Raw genomic sequence first — 24,045 nt, 5'->3', positions numbered from 1 at the left:
AGAGCATTTCGCCCAGAAATTTTGACACGGGCCACGGCATGGTGTATGTAGAGCCGCGGCCCGCCTCTTTTAAAAATTAAAGCCTAGGTTTTATTAGGGCGAAAAAATAGATAGAAGGGGACGTACGGACTGTGGAGGAGTTCTGGTTTTGAAGGCTGAAGGCTTGGAGTATTTTTACATGTTTTTCTTCTTCTTCCTGATGTCATCTTTAATTTTTGTTGTGATTAGCATTATGATTATGAACTAATTTTCTGTTTAGGATGTTTAATTGAATCACTTGAACCCCTATTATGAACTAATGCAATTTCAATTCTCTTCTTCTTCAATCTTATTCAATTCCATATAACCTGTTCTTATAGACTGATTATTGATTGGCCATCTATAGTCAGACATACATGTTTTTAAGTCAAAATCTGAGAAGTGAGATTTAAATCTGCTGTGGTTATATTGGACATAATTCTAATATAGAACGAAAGTATCTGAATTAATTGTGTAACTGTTTATTAAGTTGTCAAGATTAATGCTACCTTTGTGGTTCAATTCACCATAGAAATATAGGAAATTGTCACCTAGGTTGAGTTTATAATTCATAGTATGATTATAGGCTGCTGTATCAACTTGTTAATTGAATTAGGTAAAAAGAAGAAGAACTCATACTTTGCATTAGGGAATAATAGGGAGGATAGTTGATGAAATTAAATATCCTAATTGTTTCTTAAGTGGTTAAATTAAAAGTTTTACTATTAGTTGTTATTCCATTTAATTTTCAATTATTGTTTCTGCACTTTATAGTTTATTTTGCTGTGTTTACAAAAATCAAGACTTTTAATTTATCAAATAGAACAAGAAATTAATTGACTGGTAATTGATAAATCAGTCCTTGAGGACGATACTTGGTTTTTACCATTTTATTACAAATTGCGACTGTGTGCACTTGCATAGCAAATAAATATCGCAACACTTAGCTCGTGCAAAGAACACTCCTTTTGATTCTTCCTTATGCTTAGGTCGCCTTTTCTGAAATCTTTTCTTTTGTTCGTTAGGCGACCAAATGGCACTGAAGAGGAACACTCCAACGAAGACCGTCGGCAGCTCGGCCTCTCAGCAAGACAAAGGAAAGGCGGTGATGCTGGATTCCCTAATTACCAACTTTGGGCCGGCAGTGGAGTAGGAGCTCGAGGTGGCTCCTGATGCATTCTTTGAGGCGGAGAGGATCATCTCAAAGATTACTGACTAGACGAAGATCAACAAGCTATTCCTCTCCCACAACATCGGGCTGGGGAGAGCATCAGTGAATGCCCAACCTCCCGCGGAAGGCGAGCGGAGCTGCGCGCCGCTCGACGAGGAATTCGCGGCCTGGAGCGGCGAGCATTTCAAGGCAGGGGCCTTCCTCCCGCTGGACCAGTATTTTGCTGACTTCCTAAATTATGTGAAGTTGCCCCCCTTCCAGCTCCCCCCCAACTCTTATCGGTTGTTGGCGGGGTTGAGATATTTATTTTTGAAGCACGAGTGGGAGGTCCCCACTCCTGCGGATATTTTGTATTTTTTCTGCCTCAAGGCCAGCCCGGATCAGCGGGGGCGAGGCGACGGGTTTTATTACTTGACCCGATTCCCCAACACGGCTGCGGTCATCGAGCTGCCCAGCCACCCCAACGACTTTAAGGATCAATTCTTCATGTCGACGGGGTTTAGAAACTACGAGCTCCACTACTTCAATCGCCCTCGTAAGTGCTTTTCATCCTTAGCTCGTAAGTTAAGTATCGTTTAGCTCCTCCTGTATCCTTTTCTGACTTAGATTAATCCTGCAGCCTCGGGGCCCAATACGAGAGACTGGCGAGCTTGCCCCCCAGCGAGAAGGATTATCGCGTGTTCGTAACGGACGAGACGATGGTGGCCTGCAAGCTGATTTTCCCAAATTAGACTTTAAACCTAAGGAGGCCCCGGGGGCTTCCCCTAACCCGCGACACCAGACCTACCATCATGGAGGAGGTCGCGGGGGACGAAGATGAGGAGGACGAGGACGACGAAGTTCCCCTCGTGAGGAACAGGAAGCGGGCGCTGAAGGTCGCCCCGAGGACGGGCGAGGAGAGGATCCATTCCAGAGCAGCCGCGGGTCCTTCTGGCCAAGGTAACCCTTACTTGTTTAGGAGTTTAGATAGGGCCACAGCAGACCCCCGGCTAGCTAGGTTCAATCCTAGGCAGCTCGTCCATCGTCACCAAAGTGATCCGGACCTGAACACAACCCTGCTCCACTGTGTCGACCGGCTTGTGTTGGACTACCAAGATAGCCGGCCTAGGGGTACCGTAGTAGTTGATAACATCCTAGCCTTTAGGACGATCCTATTCGAGGAGTATGGGACCAACCTTCGGTCATGGCCATCACTCCGGAGGGGTGCTGTAGCTCCGGGGCTTAGGCAATATGTAGAAGAATCTAGCTCAGAACCGGAGTCAGATTCAGAACTTGCACCAGCTCAGGAGATAATCGACTTAGATTCTCCCGCGGGAGCTCCGGAGCCGATGGTTGTAACCATAGGTTCTTCTAGCCCGGGGGGTAGGATTCCTTTTAGTATACATATACTTTAATTTCTCTTTTTCCCCCTTTGTTTTTGTTTTTGTATGATTGCTAACTCTTGTACTAACCATGTCTTTGTTTTGACAGAAGAGATGTCTCAGTCTGAAGAGAGCCTGTGAGGTGCGTTCACCGGGGGGAACCCCCCAGCTGGGGCTGCTGGGCCAAGAATGAAAAGGCTCCGGACGTCCAAGCACGCTGCCGGGACCCCCACCAAGTCTCCTGCAAAGGAGAAGGAGCAAGCCCCAGCTGCCCAGGTCGTGGGAGCGGTTCCTCCTGCTGCAGGGGGAAGCAACATGCCCCCACCTCCTCCGCGTGCTCCGGCCCTTGTCCAGGATGCAGGGGTGTTGCCCGGGGCTTCGGCGATCGTACCCTCTGAGGTACGCATCCCAGTCAATCCCCAGGACCTGGAGAAGATCCCAGAGGCTTTCCGGGGAACGGTGTATGATTCGGCGAACTATGCCGTCAGCCACATATACAAGCTCAATGAGAATGAGCTTTGGGCCATCAAGTCAATGAGCCCGCTGGGCGTGCTGGAGTCTTCATTGGGCATGACCCTAACGGTAAGCTGACTTTTCCCTTTTATGGCTTTTTATTATTACACTTTGCCCTGTTTTTTCTCTCTTTTTTTCTAAGGCAATTGCCTTTCCGCCTTCGCAGAGCGCCATTGCCATTCATCGGAGCATTTCCAGGACCAAAACTCAGCTCGAGGACATGAGGAGCGAGCACCAGACTTCTCTGCAGGCGGCTAAGGATGCCCTGGCGGCCTCGCAGGCCGAGTTGGAAAAAACCCGCCCAAAGGTTCAAGAGCTCGAGACCGCCCTTGCCACCGCGCGGACATACCTAGATGCCGCGAAGGCTGAGGCCAAGGCCGCCCTGGAGGCCGAGCGGACAACTTCGGAGAAGGCCTTGGAAGACCTGTTCTACCGCTGGGCCTACAATCCAGACGCTGACTTCTCCTTCCTATCAGCGAACCTCTGGGAGCGCTTGCTGGTGAAGTTCCAAGCTCGCCTTGATAAAGAGGCGCCCTCCGAGGCCGGGGAAGGCTCCGGCGCAGCTGAGCAGGGCGAGACGGTGACCTCCAAGGGGCCACCTGGCAGAGCTTAGGGCCTTCTTCTCTCGTGCCCTTTCTTTCAACATTTTTAACTCCCCTTTTTTTTGTGTAACCTATGCATGAGGTGCTTCCACCTCGAGACAATTTAACTTAATTTTATATTTAATTGATTTTTTCTTTTGCCCCTACGCATTTTGGTTACAATTTTTGAAAAACTTAGTTCGTGTTAATCTTTATCCATATCTCGATCATCTTTAGGAAGAACAACGATCAATAGATTTAAATCAACTTCTAAGTTTTATGACCCGATTATATCCAGGAACTTAATTTGAAAACTTAGTTCGTGTTAACTTTTATCCATATCTCGAGCTCTTTAGGAAGAACAACGATCAACAAATTTAAATCTACTTCTAAGTTTTATGACCCGGTTATATCCAGGAACTTAATTTGAAAACTTAGTTCGTGTTAACTTTTATCCATATCTCGAGCTCTTTAGGAAGAACAACGATCAACAGATTAAATCAACTTCTAAGTTATATGACCCGGTTATATCCAGGAACTTAATTTGAAAACTTAGTTCGTGTTAACTTTTATCCATATCTCGAGCTCTTTAAGAAGAACAACAATCAACAGATTTAAATCAACTTCTAAGTTTTATGACCCGGTTATATCCAGGAACTTAATTTGAAAACTTAGTTCGCGTTAACTTTTATCCATATCTCGAGCTCTTTAAGAAGAACAACGATCAAATAGATTTAAATCAACTTCTAAGTTTTATGACCCGGTTATATCCACGAACTTAATTTGAAAACTTAGTTCGTGTTAATTTTTATCCATATCTCGAGCTCTTTAAGAAGAACAACGATCAACAGATTTAAATCAACTTCTAAGTTTTTTGACCTGGTTATATCCAGGATAGGACTTAGTTCGCGTTAATCCTTACCAATATCTCGCATTTTTTAAGAAAAACAACGATCAATCGATATGAATCAACTTCTAAGTCGTTAAGGTGACCTGGTTATATCCAGGTACCATATGCCCCTTCAAGTAACTGGGAAAGGGTCTTTCGTGGTTACTTTAGATTACACTTGAAAACATGTACAAATATAAACAAAAAGCTGATTCTCATTGCTTAATACATAAAAAATGGCCTTCTAGGCCTTACAAATGAATCATTGATAGTATTTCTTTAAATGGATGGCATTCCAAGTCCGCGGGACTGCCCCTCCATCAAGCCGAGCTAACTTATAAGTTCCTTCCTTAATGACCTCGATGACTTGATATGGTCCTTCCCAGTTCGTTCACAAGACTCCATCTTTGGGGTCCTTACCGGCTAAGAAGACTCTCCTTAGGACCAGGTCGCCAATGCTAAAGGCGCGCTTTTAGACTTTGGAGTTGAAATAGCGAGTGATCTTTTGCTGATAATGGGCGAGCTGGAGTTGCGAATCTTCTCGCCTTTCATCAACGAGGTCAAGGGAATTGCACAGTAGCTCGTGGTTGCGGTCCTGGTCATAAGACTGGACCCTATGCGAAAGCACCTTAATTTCCACGGGGAGGATTGCCTCACTCCCAAAAGTTAGGGAGAAAGGAGTATGACCCATAGGAGTCCAATGCGAGGTCCGGTATGCCCATAGGACCTGGGGGAGCTGTTCTGGCCAGACCCCCTTCGCTTAATCTAATCTCTTCTTGAGGCTCGCCTTTAGAGTCTTGTTGACAGCTTCGACCTGGCCATTCGCCTGAGGATAGGCCACGGAGGAGAAACTTTTCACAATTCCGTACCTTTCGCAAAATTCGGTAAACAAGTCGTTGTCGAACTGAGTCCCATTGTCAGAGACAATCTTCTTAGGCAGCCCGAATCGACAGATAATGTTCTTAACCACGAAGTCAAGAACTTTTTCGGAAGTTATCGTTGCCAGAGGTTCCGCTTCAGCCCACTTCGTAAAGTAGTCGATGGCCACCATGGCGTAACGGACCCCGCCTTTTCCAGTAGGGAGGGCGCCCACCAAGTCGATCCCCCAAACAGCGAACGGCCATGGGGACGAGATCATCTTCAGCTTGACTGGAGGAGCTCGGGCAACTACGGCAAATCGCTGGCACTTGTCGCATTTTTTCACGTATGAAATCGAGTCTTTGGATAGAGTTGGCCAGTAATATCCTTGCCTCAGGACCTTTAGGGACAAGCTCTGTCCCCCAGTGTGATTTCCGCAAAAACCCTCATGCACTTCCTGCAGAATGGCCTTTGCTTCGCCTGGAAGAACACATCGGAGGAGAGGTAGGGAGTGCCCACGTCGGTATAGCACTCCATCAACCATCGTGTACCTCGGTGCTTGATACAGGACTCGCCGTGCCTCATTACGCCCTTCAGGCAGCTTTCCCTCGACGAGATATTCAAGGATGGGGGTCATCCAGGTCGGCCTGGCATCGATCATCTTGACCTCTGTCCTGACATCTTCTACGCTTGGTTTTTCCAAGAATTCTATTGGTACTAACCCCAAGGTCTCCGTTTCCCCAGAGGTGGCGAGCTTGGGAAGAGCATCTGCGTTAGCATTTTGCTCCCGAGGTATCTGTTCGATCGAGCCTCGCCTAAACGCGGACAGCTCAACCTTTACCCTTGCCAGATAGGCAGCCAACTTGGGCCCTCGCGCTTGGTATTCACCCAGAACCTGGTTTACCACGAGCTGGGAGTCACTGAAGCACTGGACGGAGCTCGCCTTAAGCTCCTGGGCTATCCTTAGCCCGGCCATCAAAGCTTCGTATTCAGCCTCGTTGTTGGAGGCCTTGAATCCGAATCTCAGGGCCGAGTGGAATCTATGTCCCTCGGGGGATATCAAAATGATTCCAGCCCCGGAGCCGTTCTCGTTGGACGAACCATCCACAAAGATCCTCCACGACGCCTGGGGCGAGGTGACTTAGGGTGAGTCTTCTGCGAGATCCTCCTGGAATCCCGCACATTCTGCCATAAAATCGGCCAGGGCCTGACTTTTTATAGCAGTTCGCGGAGTGTACAAAATCTCAAACTGACTGAGTTTGATTGCCCATTATAACAAAAGTCCCGATGCTTCAGGTTTTTGCAAAACCTGCCTTAAAGGCTGATCGGTCATGACATGTATCAAGTGGGACTGGAAGTACGGCCTGAGCTTTCGCGAGGCCGTGATAAGGCAGAACGCCAATTTCTCCATCAACGGGTACCGGGATTCAGCCCCGAGAAGTCTCTTGCTGATGTAATAGACTGGTCTCTGAACTCGGTCTTCTTCCCGGACCAATACGGCACTGGCTGCATCCTCAGTGACAGCCAGGTAGAGAAAAAGAGGCTCTCCTGCTTTTGGTTTGGATAGTACGGACAGCTCGGCCAGATGTGCCTTCAGGTCGAGGAATGCGCTTTCGCACTCTTCTGTCCATTCGAACTTCTTGTTTCCTCGGAGCAGGTTGTAGAATGGCAAACACCTATCGGTGGACTTGGAAATAAACCGATTGAGGGCCGCCACTCTTCCTGTCAGGCCTTGGACATCTTTTCGCGACCTGGGCGAAGGAAGCTCGAGCAGTGATATGATCTTGTCGAGGTTTGCCTCGATTCCTCAGGTATTGACAATGAACCCCAGGAATTTCCCTGACGCGACACCAAAAGTGCACTTCTGGGGATTAAGCCTCATACCATACTCCCGTAATATCTTAAAACATTCTTCCAGGTCGGAAACATGGTTATCGACATTCTTTGACTTGACTAGCATGTCATCGACGTACACTTCCATGTTTTTTCCGATCTGGCCTGCGAACATTCTATTCACCAACCTTTGATACGTAGCTCCGGCGTTCTTTAGCCCAAAGGGCATGACCTTGTAACAATAAACGTTAGTCGGGGTCATGAAACTGGTGTGCTCCTGATCCGCCGGATTCATGGCGATCTGATTATAGCCCGAGTACGCGTCCATAAAGGACATGAGCTCGTGCCTCGCCGTGGCATCTATCAACTGGTCAATCCTTGGCAGTGGAAAACAATCCTTGGGGCAGGCTTTATTCAGGTCAGAGAAGTCTATGCAGGTCCGCCATTTTCCGTTGGGCTTCGGGACCAGCACGGGGTTGACGACCCATATTGGAAACTTGGCTTCACGGATAAAGCCACATTTTTTTAGCCGGGCTACCTCTTCCTCCAAGGCTTCAGCCCGGGTTGTTCCTAGGCGTCTCTGCTTCTGGGACTTTGCAGGAACGCTTTTATCCAGATGAAGTGTGTGCATGATAACACTCGGGCTGATTCCCACCATGTCTTCGTGTGACCACGCAAACACATCCAGGTTATCCCGCAAAAATCTGACCAGCTTCGACTTCCTCTCGCTGCAGAGGTTTTTCCCGAGCTTGACCATCCGTGATGGATTCTGCGGATCAATGTTCACTTCCTCGAGCTCCTCAATAGCCTGGAGCTCGGATCTGTCCTCGCCTATTCGGGTGTCAATATCCTCACTTAAGACGACATTTTCCCCTTCGGCGCTTTGAGGTTTTTCAATCTCAAGATCAGCTAAGGGTTCCTGAGATTCCTCTTCACCACTTTGGATGACCATTGCCAGCTGCCCGGGTTTAGATTTTCCTTTCATGGAAATGCTGTAGCATTCCCTGGCAGCGAGTTGATCGCCATGGATAGTGCAAGTTCCCGTGGAAGTAAGGAATTTCATCGCGAGGTGGCGAATGGAAGTGACGGCTTCAAAGGTTATGAGCGTAGGTCATCCCAAAATTGCGTTGTACGCAGCGGTGCAGTCAATGACCACGAACTCGAGGAGTTTCGAGACTGTTCGAGGTCCTTCTCCCAGGGTGATCACCAGCTCGATCGTCCCTATGGCCGCCGATCCTTCTCCCGAAAAACCATATAACATCATGGAGGTCGCCTTCAGCTCGGCGACGGTCATACCCATCTTCTCTAACGTGGACTGGAATAGGAGGTTCACCGAGCTCCCGTTGTCGATCAGCACCCTCCTCACTCTTCGATTAGCAAGCTGAGCTGCCACGACCAAAGGGTCATTGTGAGGGAACTGGACATGGCCCGCATCTTCCTCCGTAAAAATGATCGGTTGCTTCTCCAATCGCTGCTGCTTTGGCAGACGCTGCTCCGGGACGAACTCTTCTCCATTGTGTGCCTTAAGCTCGTTCACGTACCTATTTTGGGCACCCCTGCTTGCGCCAGCCACATGCGGACCTCCAGAGATGGTGGATATCTCCCCCCCAACCAAGGGAGGAGGGATGTCCTGATCTATCCGAGACCCGGGCTGACTGGCCGGGACTTCTGGAGCGGGTCGACCTGCTGGGACTCTATTCCGCACGTATTGAGCTAATGGGCCGGCTCGGATGAGAGTCTCGATCTCATCCTTTAGATGCCTACAATCATCGGTGTTGTGGCCAACATCGTTGTGAAAGTGACAAAACTTGGAGGTATCTCTCTTCCCCTTTTGGTGCTTCAACGGCTCGGGCCTCTTCCAGGGGAGGCGAGTAGAATTAGCTAGGAAAATGTTCTCCCTAGACTGGGTGAGCTCTGTGTAAGTAGTGTGGACGGGCTTAAACTTGTCTGCGGACTTATTATTCTTTTGGCCGTGCTGGCTGCCTTCACCATTCCCCTTTCTTTTGCCTCCACCGAGATGGTTGTTCTGTGTGACGTTTTGGGTCGCTGCCACGACCTCCGTCCCCACTCCAGCGGGCTGGTCAGGGACCTGGCTGGTTCCTGCAGCTGAGGCTTCGGCTTCCTCCAAGTTTATCCATTCCTAGGCCCTGTTAAGGAATTCGTTAACCGAGCTGACTCCCTTTCTTTGTATGTCTTTCCAGAGATCCCCTCCGACAAGGATTCCAGTTCTCATGGCCATGAGCTTGGAGCTATCATCCGCGTCTCTGGCCCGAGCAGCGACATTCGCAAATCTGCTCAGGTAGGCCTTCAGAGTTTCGTCGGGCTGTTGTCTCACGTTAGCCAAAGAGTTGGCCTGAACGCGGGCAGCCTGGGAGGCTCGGAATGCCCTTTTGAAATCTGCCGAGAAAGTCTTCCAGGAGCTGATTGACTGTCTTTTACCTTGCTTGAACCACTGCCTGGCAGGTCCAGTCAGTGTGGAAGGAAAGATTAGACACCTCAGCTCGGGGCCAATGTTGTGGGCCATCATCAGGGTGTTAAACATCCCGAGGTGATCCGACGGGTCTCCGTCTCCATTGAACTTAGACAGGTGCGGCATACGGAAACCAGGTGGGTAAGCCGTTGCTGCTATGCTGGGGGCAAAGAGCTCCATCTCGTCCCCAGAATCATATTCATCTTTTTCTTTTTCTGACCGAGCTGGTTGTTCTGTGTGACGTTTTGGGTCGCTGCCACGACCTCCGTCCCCACTCCAGCGGGCTGATCAGGGACCTGGCTGGTTCCTGCAGCTGAGGCTTCGGCTTCCTCCAAGTTTATCCATTCCTGGGCCCTGTTAAGGAATTCGTTAACCGAGCTGACTCCCTTTCTTTGTATGTCTTTCCATAGATCCCCTCCGACGAGGATTCCAGTTCTCATGGCCATGAGCTTGGAGCTATCATCCGCGTCTCTGGCCCGAGCAGCGACGTTCGCAAATTTGCTCAGGTAGGCCTTCAGAGTTTTGCCGGGCTGTTGTCTCACGTTAGCCAAAGAGTCGGCCTGAACGCGGGCAGCCTGGGAGGCTCGGAATGCCCTTTTGAAATCTGCCGAGAAAGTCTTCCAGGAGCTGATTGACTGTCTTTTACCTTGCTTGAACCATTGCCTGGCAGGTCCAGTCAGTGTGGAAGGAAAGATTAGACACCTCAGCTCGGGGCCAATGTTGTGGGCCATCATCAGGGTGTTAAACATCCTGAGGTGATCCGACGGGTCTCCGTCTCCATTGAACTTAGACAGGTGCGGCATACGGAAACCAGGTGGGTAAGCCGTTGCTACTATGCTGGGGGCAAAGAGCTCCATCTCGTCCCCAGAATCATATTCATCTTTTTCTTTTTCTGACAGGAGCTTCCTCATCAGCTCCTCCATCTGGGCCAGGCGCTCGAGGGTTTGGTCCTGATGTCATTGGTTATTCCGGGGCTGTTCAACAGCTCCGGATCCATTGTACATATTTGGTGGGTTATTGCCCCTCCTATCTTGAGATAGGTTATTTGGGGCATTCCCTCTGTTACGTACTTCGGACAGGGCCCCCCCTGAGCGAGCATGACTGTCTCCTCCTACCTGCTCCCCTCTATGGGAGTTAAGGCGATCCCGCAGATCGCCTCCCCGAGTGGCTTGTGGGCTTTGTGCTGAACTTAGGCGTTGACGCAGGTCTCCGCCAGAAAGGTCACTCCGGCGACTACCGGTCCAGTAGCTCCTGCTAGAGAGGCTTGGAGCTCTCCTTTGGTGCTGAGGACCTGGGCTTTCCCTTGGTGCCCTGCTACGCCGGGAAGGTCCAGTTGATGGCGGATCCCTCCTGCTACTTCCGTGGGCTGGAATATCTCGGACGGGCCGAGGAGGAGATGGATATCTGATTGGAGACGGAGGATGCCTGACCGGAGAGGCGATCCTGGTTCCGTCAGATCGGATCAAGTTCGGTGGGGGCTTTTCGGCCTTGCCAACCCGCTGGTCCCGCACCTGGCGATCTGGTTGAGGCGCAGGACGGCTGTTGGAGACGGGCTGACACTGAGAGCCCTCCCCAGACCTCCTTCGGGACTTTCCTCGAGCTCCCCTGGGCGCTCTCGAGGATGCTTGGGAGCTAGGAGTCGACGTTCTGACCGGACGACTGTATTGCTGCTGCCTGGCTCCAGGCACTTCTTCGAAGTTTGCCTCTCGATGGTGTGATGAAAGAGTGGAGTTGGCTGTCAGAAATCTGTCTGAGCGGCTATGCCTGGACCGGTTACCCCGGCGAGACTTAGGAGCCTCGCCTTGCCTCTCTCCGACGTTAGCGTCGGTTGTGAGAGGGGGTAGTCGGGCTAGAACATCTTTGATCTCCTGGTTAGCTATTGCTAGCTGGCTCCTCAACTGAGCATTTTCCATCTCCACCGCCGTGTAATAACATGGGTTCGGATTAGGTGGCCGGGGCGCCGAACTTCTGGTGTCATCTTGGCCCACTGGCTGCTTTCCTGGCCGCTGCTGGGTTTCAGGAACTTGTTCACCAGGGATGGCAGTATGATGAGCCTCCTGCCCATCATGCTGCTCTATCTCATTACTGTGCCTGGATCGAGTAGTCACCATAGTTGGATGTTTGCAACAGCACTAATCGAACTTGCTCTCAATGAAAGCACCAAACTGTTGACGCGGTTCTTCGCCAACAGGAAATTAAGGAAAAAATAGAAAGGGATTAGTACTTATGTTGAACCGAAACAGATATATGATCTTAAGAAAATGAAATGGCGACTCAAAGTACGTTTTTTGAGTGATTCAAAGGTTAAAATCCTTCTACTCAACTAGTCAGTATTATTGCTATATCCTGGATATTTGATTACAGGGTATTTCTTACAATTGAGAATCCAACCCCTATTAACTCCCAAGGTCTCCATATTTATAGGAGAGGGCACCTGGGAGTTGGTAAGAAGGTCATCCCGTGACCTTCTTACCTATCATGTCAATTCTGTGACATTCATGATTAATTCCTAAACTTGACACATAAGTGTGGTCAAATCAATAGGTAAGGAGATAATGGGCCGCACGGCCCAACCCAGTCGTGGGTGTCTGAATACGCACGTTCCTGCTGCGTGTCCGAGAAGTTAGGAATATATCAAACACGTGATGTCTGATATATGCACGTTTACCTTGCGTGGTTGACTTTATAAAGGGTCATAGCCTCCACTCCAGCTCGTACTACGAGCTGGATACTTAACTCGACCTTCGGCCTTCAGAGCCTGGACTCTGTCCTTAAGTTATCAGAGGCGAACCCTTAGGTTACCTCGAACTAAGGAGGTATGATCTTACGACGACAGTTCCGGTTTTGGGGATGTCCACGAGATAATCATGATTAGGCCGCAACTCAACTCACTAATCAGCCCGTGGGAAAATCAGGGCGTACAATATTGAATAATAATTTTTTTTTATTTTTTAAGTATTGGTATTATTTTCCAACTTAGTATATATGTTTTTTTGTGGTATGATATATTATTTTTTTAGAAGATATTTAGTTTTAATCTTGTTATATAATGATGATATATAATTTTATTAGTATAATATAATTATTTTAATGGTGATATATATTTTTGTTAGCATGGTATATACATTTTTTAGTAATAATCTACATTTTTTTTTCTTGTTTAAAAAAATTATAGTATATAATTTATTATTATGGTATATTGATTTTGTGTAGTTTATAAAATATTATATTTAATAGCATGATATTTCTATTTGTTGTACTATGATATATCAAATTAATATATCATGCTAGTAAACTTATGTAGCATAATTTAAAAAAAAAAACAAAATCAATTGATATGAAATAACAATAGCTAAATTTGATATATTATAGCATAAACAATGCATTAACAATAATTAAAATATATATATATATAATCTTTATATAATATTAAGCATACAACTTTGATATACAATCCCACAAAAAACATATACACCAGTTGAAATAATAGCATGATATTTCTATTTGTTGTACTATGATATATCAAATTAATATATCATGCTAATAAACTTATGTAGCATAATTTAAAAAAAAATCAATTGATATGAAATAACAACAGCTAAATTTGATATATTATAGCATAAATAATGCATATATTGTGTTAACAATAATTAAAAGAAGACATGTAATCTTTGTATAATATTAAGCATGCAACTTTGATATACCATCCCACAAAAAACATATACACTAGCTCGAAAATGATATACTAACAACTCATAAAAAAACGAAAAAAATCAACATAACTTTAAAATAAAAACTAATATACATGTACTATGATATTAAAATATTTAGAATGAAATAGCATGAATATGATTTGCTAAATGACTAACATGTAATATTAAGAAGGTGTTTGAGCTATTTTACTACAAAATTGAAAACATTGACATTTATTTGCTATCACACACTATTAAGGATAATTTTGCACCAAGTCCAAAAGAGTTCCCTTCATTTTAAGAGGAAATTACATTTTATATGGCTTTTTTAATTAAGTTTACAAAAATATGGTTTTTTTTTTCAAAAACAACTTATTGTGTGGCTTTTTTAAGAATTTTCAATTTTATAGATTTAGTTTCTTATATTTTTGTATAAAAGTTGGTTTAGGCTATAGTTTTACTCTCATTCAAGTTTTATTAAATTAGAATGATATTTTTGTAATTTCATTATTATTTTTTTGGCTTAATTGATTTTTTTATATTAATATTATATATCTATTTTAATATTAAAATTTATCTTGATTGATTTGCAAAGTTTTTTGTTTAATATGAATTGTGTTTATTAGTTTTTTATTTATTTATTATAAATTTTTTTTTTCTTTTTTTTTTTAGATTGTACGCTTTTTTTCAAAGTCATGATGATGTAACCAATTACTTGATTGATTACCCTTCCACAGTTCCAAATATGTAAAAAAAAATTCCTAGATTTAGGTTAAACAACATGTTATCACGAGGGGTAATCAGTTACCCTAAAATAAGTAACATTCTGCCATAAGAAGGGTAATCGGTTACCATAAGAGGGGTGATAGGTTATTTATATTAAATATGAAAAGAAACATCAAATTTGAAGAAAAAAAAGACGATCTGTTCCTATAAGAAGTTTTAAATGGTTTTAAAAAAAGTATTGTAGAAAAAAGAAGAAGAACACTTCATTAAAAAAAGAATAAGAATAACTATAATTTTAGTAACATAGGTAATCGGTTACCAAGGGAAAAAAATATCTGATTAGATATTATAAGCAATTATAAATTATTTAAAAAAAGTATTGGAGAAAAAGAAGAAGAACACTTCATTAAAAAATGAAGAAGAAGAAGTAACTATAATTTTAGTAATATATGTAACCGGTTACCATAAAGAACCAGAAATATACACACATATCAGAACGTAAAGGTAACCAGTTACCATAAAAAACCTAGAAATAAAATATACATACATATCAACACGTGAAGGTAACTAGTTACCTATTGCAGATCTGAAGATAGAAAAAAAGAAAAAAAACAGATCCAAATAAAATAAACGAGATTTGATCTACAACACAAGAAGAAGAAAGTATACATATAATAATATGAGTAATTATTTACCTAAACTTAAATTTTTTTATAAGTTAGTTCCAAATCTAAAAAAAAATGTTTAAATTTATAAAAATATAAGATCTGGAAATTGAAAAGAAGAGTAAGAATAGTCGATCGGAGCTTTAGGAGATTTCCGTTGCCGGATGTGCAGGTGGGCGAAGTCTTGATTTTTTTGTTGAGGTGGAGATCGCCGTTAGATTTCTAATGACGAGTTGCCAAATGTGCAAGAGGTGGAGATCGATGGAGAGTCCAAGAATTCTCTTGTCGAAGGGGAGGTTGGTTCGTTGTTGTTCTTGATAAAATCTTCATGATGTCATCGGAGTTGGAAGTGGTAGCATCGAAGCTAGAAGTGGTTGCGCTGGGGTGGAAGTTCTTGATTGTGTTTTTGGAGAAGCTTTTGTGTAGGTGGATTTTGAGAAGAATATTGGAATGCTAATTACAATAGTATCTATATTTTACAGATATGTTTTGGTTTTAAATTTAGTTTTCACATTTAATTAGTTAATAATTGTGTTTTTCATAATTTATTTTTTTATTTAATGAAATTTTCCCTTCAAATTAAAAAAAATATAATTTGCATAATTTTACAAGTAATAGTATAAGAGTCGAATTTATGAAAAATTCTCTTAAACTCCTGGGACATGCCCATGTCTTCTTCCGAATAACATGGCCCATGTGTTAGAATTGGTGGAGTCCGGCCCATTAGTCCAAAATACCCTACACAAAAAACATTGTCAGAAGGGTTAAACAAGTTATTTTTGAGTAGTTGAGTTGACAAAAATTATTAACTTTAATTCCTTGAATTTGAACCGAGAAATGGTCTTAGATCATCGATCCAAACTTTACTTTACTCGTACCAAACACCCCCCTACAGACTGCGCTTCACCCTTCTCATGCAGCAATGGTGCTCTCAAATTAAAAGAATCAGTCAAACAAATCGAAAGATTTGGACATTCTCAAGTCGGACATAGCTTCTTTCGCTTCCTCACTCGGCCTCTCGTCCTCAGGCCATTCTTCTCAGTCGGACTTCAACGATGCCGATTTTCGCAAAACTTGTCGTCTCCAGACCGGCAAACCTCATAAGAAGGAGAAATGTTCGAGAAAATATCCCACATGGAAAGTGTAAGTATATTCAACAATTTATAAGAGTATGAGTTACTCCACTCATTACCAATTGATTTTGAGATAGAACTCCATACTTCTTACTATGCACTACTTTCCACATTCTAACATGGTATCAAGAGACAGGGAAAACTCTAACGAGATACGATCCAAATCCAAAACTTCTTAAAAAAAAGCCACAAGGGCCAACGAGCCACTTGCAATCGAGTCGTCCAAGATTACTGAACAAAAATAATCACCATCTTGAGGGGATCGTCCAAGATTGCTGAACAAAATTAATCAACATCTTGAGGGGATGTTCTAGAAAATATCCCACATGGAAACTGTAGGTATATTCAACAATTTACAAGAATATGATTTCCTTCTCTCATTAGCAATTAGTTCTCCTTACCAATTAGTTTTGAGTTGAATCTGATACTTCTTACTCTGCACCAAATTCCACATTCTACTATGCACCACATTCAAGCTCCTAGTGCGAAATCGACGAATACCCAGAAGCCACTGAACCAGAATTTAAAACCTAATGAAAAGCCCAACCTAAACTCCCTGTTCTCTCACTCGAGGACAGCAATGTCAAGCCTTTGGGATTTGAGAAATTCAAGAGCTTGTCTAAACTGCGATGAAAGCTAGTGGGCTTGGAGTATTGTATATGGATGCGGAGGAATTGGAACCGAAGGTGATTGGGAAGGAGACAAAGGTGAAGGACTGGCAAAAGGTAGTTAAGAAAAAGAGAAAGCTTGCAGAGAGATTGATGGCCCAATACGTTAAGGATTACGAGTCTTCAAGAGGGCAGAGTGGGGATATTAAGATGCTAATTGCCACGCAGAGGTCACAGGGACTACGAGTGATAAGGTTTCAGCATTCTCAGTTCTGGTTGGGGACAACCCCATGGCAAATTTGAGGTCCATTGACGGCATGCATTTACAGGGTTTGAAGCACTGAAGAGTTGTTTGTCTCCTGGTCAATATTTCATCACTTGTTCTCTTTTCAATGTTATTTATTTTAAAAGCTATTATCCCGGATCACTTGGTGGTCTCTTGATGCATGAAGGCTTCAGTTTGCGGGGATGAAGAAGAGTAAAAACGAAACGAGGTTCAGTTATAAATAATTTGAATCAGAAATGAAAAATCACCAACCTCTTATCCAAATGTCAGTGTACAGAAAACAACCGAACAAACCTATCCAAAAATATTAGGTTTTAGGGAGGAAGAAGTACAAATCATATAAAATGCTTTTGAAGCTACTACAATGATAGGAAAATTTATAATGAGAAGCTAATACATTTTCGGCTTGACGTTATATAGACTTGATCCCTTCATACTTGATACGTTTTCACTGATTTTCCATGCATGCATCCTGTTTTAGTTTATTGCCTGATCAAAAGCTTAATACAGCGACCATTGAATCATCTTCCTGAGACAAAAGATGGTTACTCCCTCTTGCTATTTTGGTATTGGGAAGAATGTTTCAAACATGGTAATTATAATCAATTGCTCTACTCGTCCTAAGTTGTTCAAATTTTGAACGAAAAATGGTCTTTTCATCAAGATACTTAATGATTTTATGTAATGTTTCAGGTATGAAGGTTTTGTTTTTGCACTTGAGGAAGCATCTAGAGATATGTTACCTGTATTAAAAGACAAGGCATTAAAGGTTATGTTATTTGCCCTCCTTTTCCTCCATCCCAATCCGTAATCACCATAATTTCTTTCCCATTTTACTGAACCTTATTGAAGTTTATACTTAATAATGTTTCTTGAAACACTTTTGGGATATGCATGATAACGTTGCATAACAAATTTTAAAATTTCTACATGTAATTCTTTTGTATTCGTGTCTGAGTGTCTGAGCTTTGTCTTGATGATGTGAAACTTTTCATCTATACTAACATATTTTTTTATTGCATTCAGATTATTTATTTATTGCTGAAGAGTAAATCGAAACAATAGCGCAGATTACTCTGCATTAGTTAACAAAGTAAGTTCACCATGAATTCTTACACAATCAGGTTACAGAAATTCTTGTTTCTACTCTATTATCATCCTTGATTATATCTGATTTTACATATACTTAGATTCTTTATAGTTAGGGGATCCAGAAAATAAGGGCGCTTCCAATGCTGATTATCACTTGTCAAAAGTTTTGCCTGACCACACAGATATGACGGTCTGACCATAACATCTAAGCCTTTCTTTTTTCGTATGTGTTCTTGTGCATTATATTTGTGATTGTACTTATATTTTATTAAAATTTAAAGCCATTTGGTTAGCTGGTTTTACGGATGGATCATGCCATCATGTAGCACTTAGCTCTTTGATGTGCCATCACTCTACATGATATCAATGATGGTGGGAAAATGATGACTATATGAAGATGTTAAATACTCTTGTGGAGGCTTTGTATCCTATTCATTAACAGCTCCTTGTCACAGGTTCTAGTGATTGATGGTGGACTCTTTTCTCTTTCGGTCTCATTTGGTATTACGAGCCAAGTACCATGCTGTAAGTTCTGTAATTTACACGCATATAATTGAATCTTTTCTAGTCAATTTGAAGTAAGTTTGTCGCATTTTTCTTGTTTTCAGCATCTTTACTGATGGTATTCTTATGATAATGAAATCATAATGTAGCTTTAATACTGGTGCTTGCTTACTTAGTGTAATTTATTTTAATAGAAATGATGGATTTTGGAATTTAACAAAATATTAAGCCTTTTTAGTCATGTTTAAATTTCAAAACTTCTGTGACTACATGTTGCCTGCAACTGTTTTTAACGTTTCCCAACCTGTAAACTTAAAATGTCCTTTATGCATATGCAGGTTAACTTTTTGACCCATATTCTTCTCACTCATAAAGGAGATGGATGTATATTTTGCACTTTTCAAGGTATTTTGGTCTCTATTTGTATTCTTTTATGTACTTTTTCTTAAAGACACTTGCGAGCTCTCTATATTGGTGTCAAGTACGATGGTGTTAAGTACGATGAGCAGTTTTTGAAGAGACCAGCAAAAATCAAAATATCAGTTTGATTTTCATTTTCGAAAAATAACGAAAAGAAAGGAAGAGAGAAAGGTCTTACAAATCACAATTTTCAGGTTCTGATTACAGAGGCAGGGATTGGTCATGAAAAAGAAGAGTGACAAACAAGGGGATGGAAAAGCTTCCAAATCCGATAAGCATGGCCAAGCAAAGAATTTGTAAGAATCCCCCGTTGAATTGGAGGACCCCGTTGTGCTTTGGCTATGCTTTTTATCTTTGGAGTTTGTTGTTGCTAATCCATCGTGGGCTACACAGGGAGTCAGTAGAGCATTTCCATATGTCTCAAGTACAGAAGCTGATGGCATTATAGAGACCCAAACGCCAATGCTCTTCCAACCGGTAACCCCAAACCTTGATAATTGTTATGCTTCAAGGACTCTGTCCAGTTCTGTAGTTTGTCTATACAATTTCCTTTTTCTTTTTCAAGGCACTTTACACGTATACTAAGTGTTAACATGATCTGATGCAGGTTCATTCAAACAATTTTAATGTGGGAGTTCAAGCGTTAATGCTTCTTGATAAGGTCTCATCTAAGAATCAAGTTGTAAGTGACATGTTTTATCAGGCCTTGTACGCGAAATTACTTCTTCCTGCCGCCATGAATTCTTCAAAGGCAAGTGCAATGTGTATTATCACCACTCTAATGTTAATGGTGTTTGGTCATGCTTTATATAAGGTGAAGATGAAAATGGAAAACGTGAATAATGCTTATTTCAGGCAGAAATGTTTGCTGGACTTCTTCTCAGAGCGATGAAAAGTGATGTAAATTTGAGGCGTGTGGCTGCCTTTGCAAAGTAGGTGATGTTTGTTTATTAGGCTTTCGATGTGTACACTAATGAAAGGCATGGTAGACCAGTTTCTATTTATTCATCATAAACACTAGCCATGGGTCCAGATAAAAAGAAGCAGCAGGAGCAGCAGCTAAACTATCAGGTTTGTTTAGTTAAAAATATACAATTTTGCCAATAATGATATAACAGAGATTCTCAAATTCCAGCGTAAGTCTGTGTTTTGTTATGGGTTCGCGAGTCACTGATTCAATTTGACAGTTTTAAATTGTCCGGATGGCATTGGCATTGGCATTGGCAGCCGTAAAATAAAGGAGAAATAGGAAGCCAAACATGTTTAGACAACTCAATTTGTTGAATCTAAACAGACATTCATTACAATTACCCGATGAAACTCCCAACAGTGAGCTAACTAACCACTTTACAAGCTTAATAATAATAGTAATGAGTACATAAGTAGCAAAAGATACCAGCACCAAGAAGGAGACTCCTTCTCAAGAGATGGTGACCTCAACTTTTTTGGGCTTAGGAGGCGGAGGAAGCTTCTCAACCACTATAGTCAGAACCCCATTTTCGCATTTGGCCGATATAGCTGCGACATTGGCGTTTTCAGGCAACTGGAATTTCCTCAAGAGCTTGTTGTGAACCCTCCTCTCCAGTCTTAAGTATTTGCAGCCTTCTTCTTCACCCTCCTCACGTTTCCTCTTCCCACCACTTCGAATAACCAGAGTGTTCTCGTCCTCAACCGTCACCTGCACTCCAATCCACTTTCATGACTTCTTTTTCATCATAAATGAATACGATCACGATTCATTTGAAAATACAGAATAAGTGAAGTACCTGAATATCAGCCTTGGACAAACCAGGGACGTCCATGTAGAAGATATAGTCTTTTGGAGTATCCAAAATGTCAACAGGGATGGCTGAAAAGGCTTTGGTCTCACGGGTTTCTTGACCTCGAGAAGGGAATATCAGTCTCTCAATGGTCTCCGGAAAATGGAAGATATGATTCACCGCCGAACCCAAGTCGCCATTGAAGACGCTCGAATCTGCGACTCCATTACTCATTTTCTTTCTTATATTATATCAACAAACCAAAGAAGAAGAACAGAAAGTGCTCGACGATTTCGCGTGGCGAAGCAAGAGAAAGTGTTAGTAAAAGTGATCAGTACGTAGAAGCATGCAATGCTGTTTGGTGGCCGAGAAAATTGAGCGAGAGATTTCTTTATAAAAAGATGAGTGGTAAGAATCGGGAAAGTTCCAGAAAAATAGAGCGCAAAGGTACAGAACGGTCTGGAAGCCTCGCGGATTTGGAGAGTGATTTTGGACATACACGTGTTCTAATAAGTTTAATTTGGCATTTGACCCCTGTAATTGGACAATTCTCGTATTGGTAATTTTTTTAAAATATGTCCTTTATAACATGACTAAAAAAATATAGAATTCTTACCGGAAAATTTATTAAAAGAAATTAAAATATTAAAAATATAATTAGTAGTTGACTAAAATATAAAAATATTGTATTTTTTTATATATGTTTTCTTTGATTTTAAAAATATATATATTTTTATTTTTTCTTCAATTTTATCCTATTTCTTTTTTTTCTACTACTTTTTTTCTTAATTTTTTTTTCTTTTAGTTTTCCATTCTTCTTATTTTTATTTTTATTTATTTATCTATTTTTTTTTCTTTCATTTACATTGTTTTGTTTTTTTTCAATAATTTTTTTTTCATTTTTTCCTTCTATTTTTTTTTCATTTTTGTATTTATTATTTTATCCTTCCATCTTCCTTTTCATTTTTCACAAATGAAAATTTTTGTTTTTTTTTCTTCCATTTTTTTTTCATTTTTTTTACCAATTTTTTCATTCATATTTTTTTTCTTTCCAACTTTTCATTATTTTTCTTCTTTTTCTTTTCATTTTTATTCAATTATTTGTTTTTTTTTCATATTTTTTTAGTTTTCTTTCCTAAGTTTTTTCCTTCTTTTTTCTTTATTTTTTTACTTATTCTTTTCTCATTCAATTTTTTCCTTTTTTACACATATTTTAACATTACATAATTATTTTACTATTTTTTTTAATTTATTATCTTTTATTATTGTAATTTTTTTATAGTTTTTTCCACAATATATAAAAAAATTCAAATCAATTTTTTTCAGTATTTTCTTTTACTGTAACACTTATATAGGAACACCAAAATTCGGAAAGAAAATTAATAAAAATATGAAAACGTGAATGAGTAAACAGTTACCCTGAAGGGAACATTCAAATCTAGAAAAAAAAATTATATAAAGAGGATGGGAGAGAAGGGAAAGAGGGTGGATCTGATTTTTTTTTTTCTATCTTAAGATCTGTGGTAACTAGTTACCTTCCTGTTCCTTATGTGTATATTTTTGGGGATAACTGGTTACATTCACGTTCTTTGTGTATATATTTCTGGAGGTAGCTGGTTACCTTCACTTTCTGATGTGTGTGAATATTTTTGGGTTCTTTATGGTAACTGGTTACCAATGGTACTAAAATCATAGTTACTTTTTCTTCTTTTTTAATGAAATGTTCTTCATATTTTTCCTTCAAATTTGGTGTTTATTTTCATATTTAATATGAGTACCCCGTCACCCCTCTTATGGTAACTGGTTGCCGCTCTTATGACAGAAAGTTACTCCTATTAGGATAACTGGTTACTGGTTACCTTACCTAGGATTCAAAAAAAGAAACAAACAATCTAAAAAAATGAAAAAAAATGTTTATAATAAATAAAAAATAATTTTAAACACAATTCATATTAAAAAAAAAATTGCAAAATAACCAAAGAAAAATATAATATAAAATTAGTAATATAAAAAAACGAACAAGGTAAAAAAATAACAATCAAATTACAACACATACCCTCAGAAATTAATAAAACTTGATTAAGAGTAAAACTATTGCATAAACAAATTTTTATACAAAAATATGAGAAAATAAACCCATAAAAGTGAAAATTCTTATAAAAAGTCATAGATTAATTTTTCTTTTGAAAAAAATCATATTTTTGCACACTCTATTAAAATTCCTATATAAAATATAATTTCCTCAATTTTATTCTTCATTTTACACTCAAAATTTGATTAAGAGACGTTATTTTTTTTATTAAAAATTAATATATGGTATACATTTTTTCAATCTATACTCGTATTTTTCTATTTTTTTTCTTTGTCATAGTCTAAAAAAAATACATATAAATAATATATATTTAAATAAAAAAATTAAACAAAAAAAAATTAAAATAAGAGTTTTTTTTCTAAAAAATTATTGAAACAAAATAAAATAAAATTATTGAAATTAAAAAAAAAACTAAAAATGCAAAAAAAAAAAAAACTGAGAAATAATAATATGTGCACCCAAACATTATACACACAGTGACGTTAAAATATTTTTTTAAAATAGTGGGTTTCAATTTTAATAAATATGATTGACTAATTTAATCTGCCACGTTACTGTGTGTAATATTTAGATGCATATTTTAAGTGCACGTATTATTACTCGTGGCTGAAACCAACCTGAAATTTCTTTGTATTGTGGATCTTATAGTCTCAATTAGGCATCAAGATTAAAAAAGAAATATATACAGCCAACATTAATGGAAATAAATGATTAATTATTGTTGGTAAAATGATATTCTATTCAAAACAAATAAATAGTTAAAGTTTTGTAGATACTAAAGAAATGATTGTAATTTGTAAATTGTAACTTTACTCATACTTATCTTTCTCGTTATGTAAGTAACTATTATTAGTAAAATGGGAGGGTAATCACTTAAAAAAGAAGAAGAAATGATTGCAACTTATCATTTTTACTTCCACGCATTCGTATGTGTATATATATGGCCAATATTTACTTTACACACACTATAAAAATTGAATGTGTAAAAATTAAAATCAATCATATTCAAGGTTATATATAATCTTAATTCAAAAATCTAAATTATTGGCTTAGAAAAAGGTGTAGGATAGAAGTTGCAATGAAAATGTTTTTTGTTTCTCTTTTTTCAAGCTCGGAAAATAATGTTTTTTGACTTCTGTTATTACAAGTTCAGAAGTATTAGCAACATGACAAATATTTATTGGGTGGACAAAGGACTAGAGGGATTTGTGACATTAAGTATGTATCCTTAGTAGTCTTTATTATTATTAGAATAAATAATATTTTTGCCCTTAAACTATGACCACTGTATGATCGTGTTCTCCGAATAATTTGTGATGTTAAAAATTCTCCCGAACTATGCACGTTACTAAAATATGGAACTTCTGTTAGAT

At 40.5% G+C, this 24,045-nt stretch overlaps 1 protein-coding gene and 1 pseudogene across 1 annotated transcript; one reads left to right on the top strand and one right to left on the bottom strand.

The window, feature by feature from the left end:
• The first annotated feature begins 16,286 nt into the window (after nucleotides 1-16,286).
• On the top strand, nucleotides 16,287-19,949 carry LOC133795018 (protein SLOW WALKER 2-like; annotated as a pseudogene).
• A 133-nt stretch (nucleotides 19,950-20,082) lies between these two features.
• LOC133794594 (17.4 kDa class III heat shock protein) lies at nucleotides 20,083-20,941 on the bottom strand. The gene is made up of 2 exons (XM_062231923.1): nucleotides 20,587-20,941; nucleotides 20,083-20,498 (listed from the first exon to the last, which is right to left on the bottom strand). The coding sequence occupies exons 1-2, from the start codon at nucleotides 20,812-20,814 to the stop codon at nucleotides 20,241-20,243; spliced, it is 486 nt and encodes a 161-aa protein (XP_062087907.1). The 5' UTR covers nucleotides 20,815-20,941; the 3' UTR covers nucleotides 20,083-20,240.
• Between the last annotated feature and the right edge of the window lie 3,104 nt (nucleotides 20,942-24,045).

Source organism: Humulus lupulus, chromosome 8 (genome assembly GCF_963169125.1).
Source record: "Humulus lupulus chromosome 8, drHumLupu1.1, whole genome shotgun sequence".
In the NCBI taxonomy this organism is placed as follows: Eukaryota; Viridiplantae; Streptophyta; class Magnoliopsida; order Rosales; family Cannabaceae; genus Humulus; species Humulus lupulus.
This window is presented reverse-complemented; position numbering and strand designations above follow the sequence as displayed.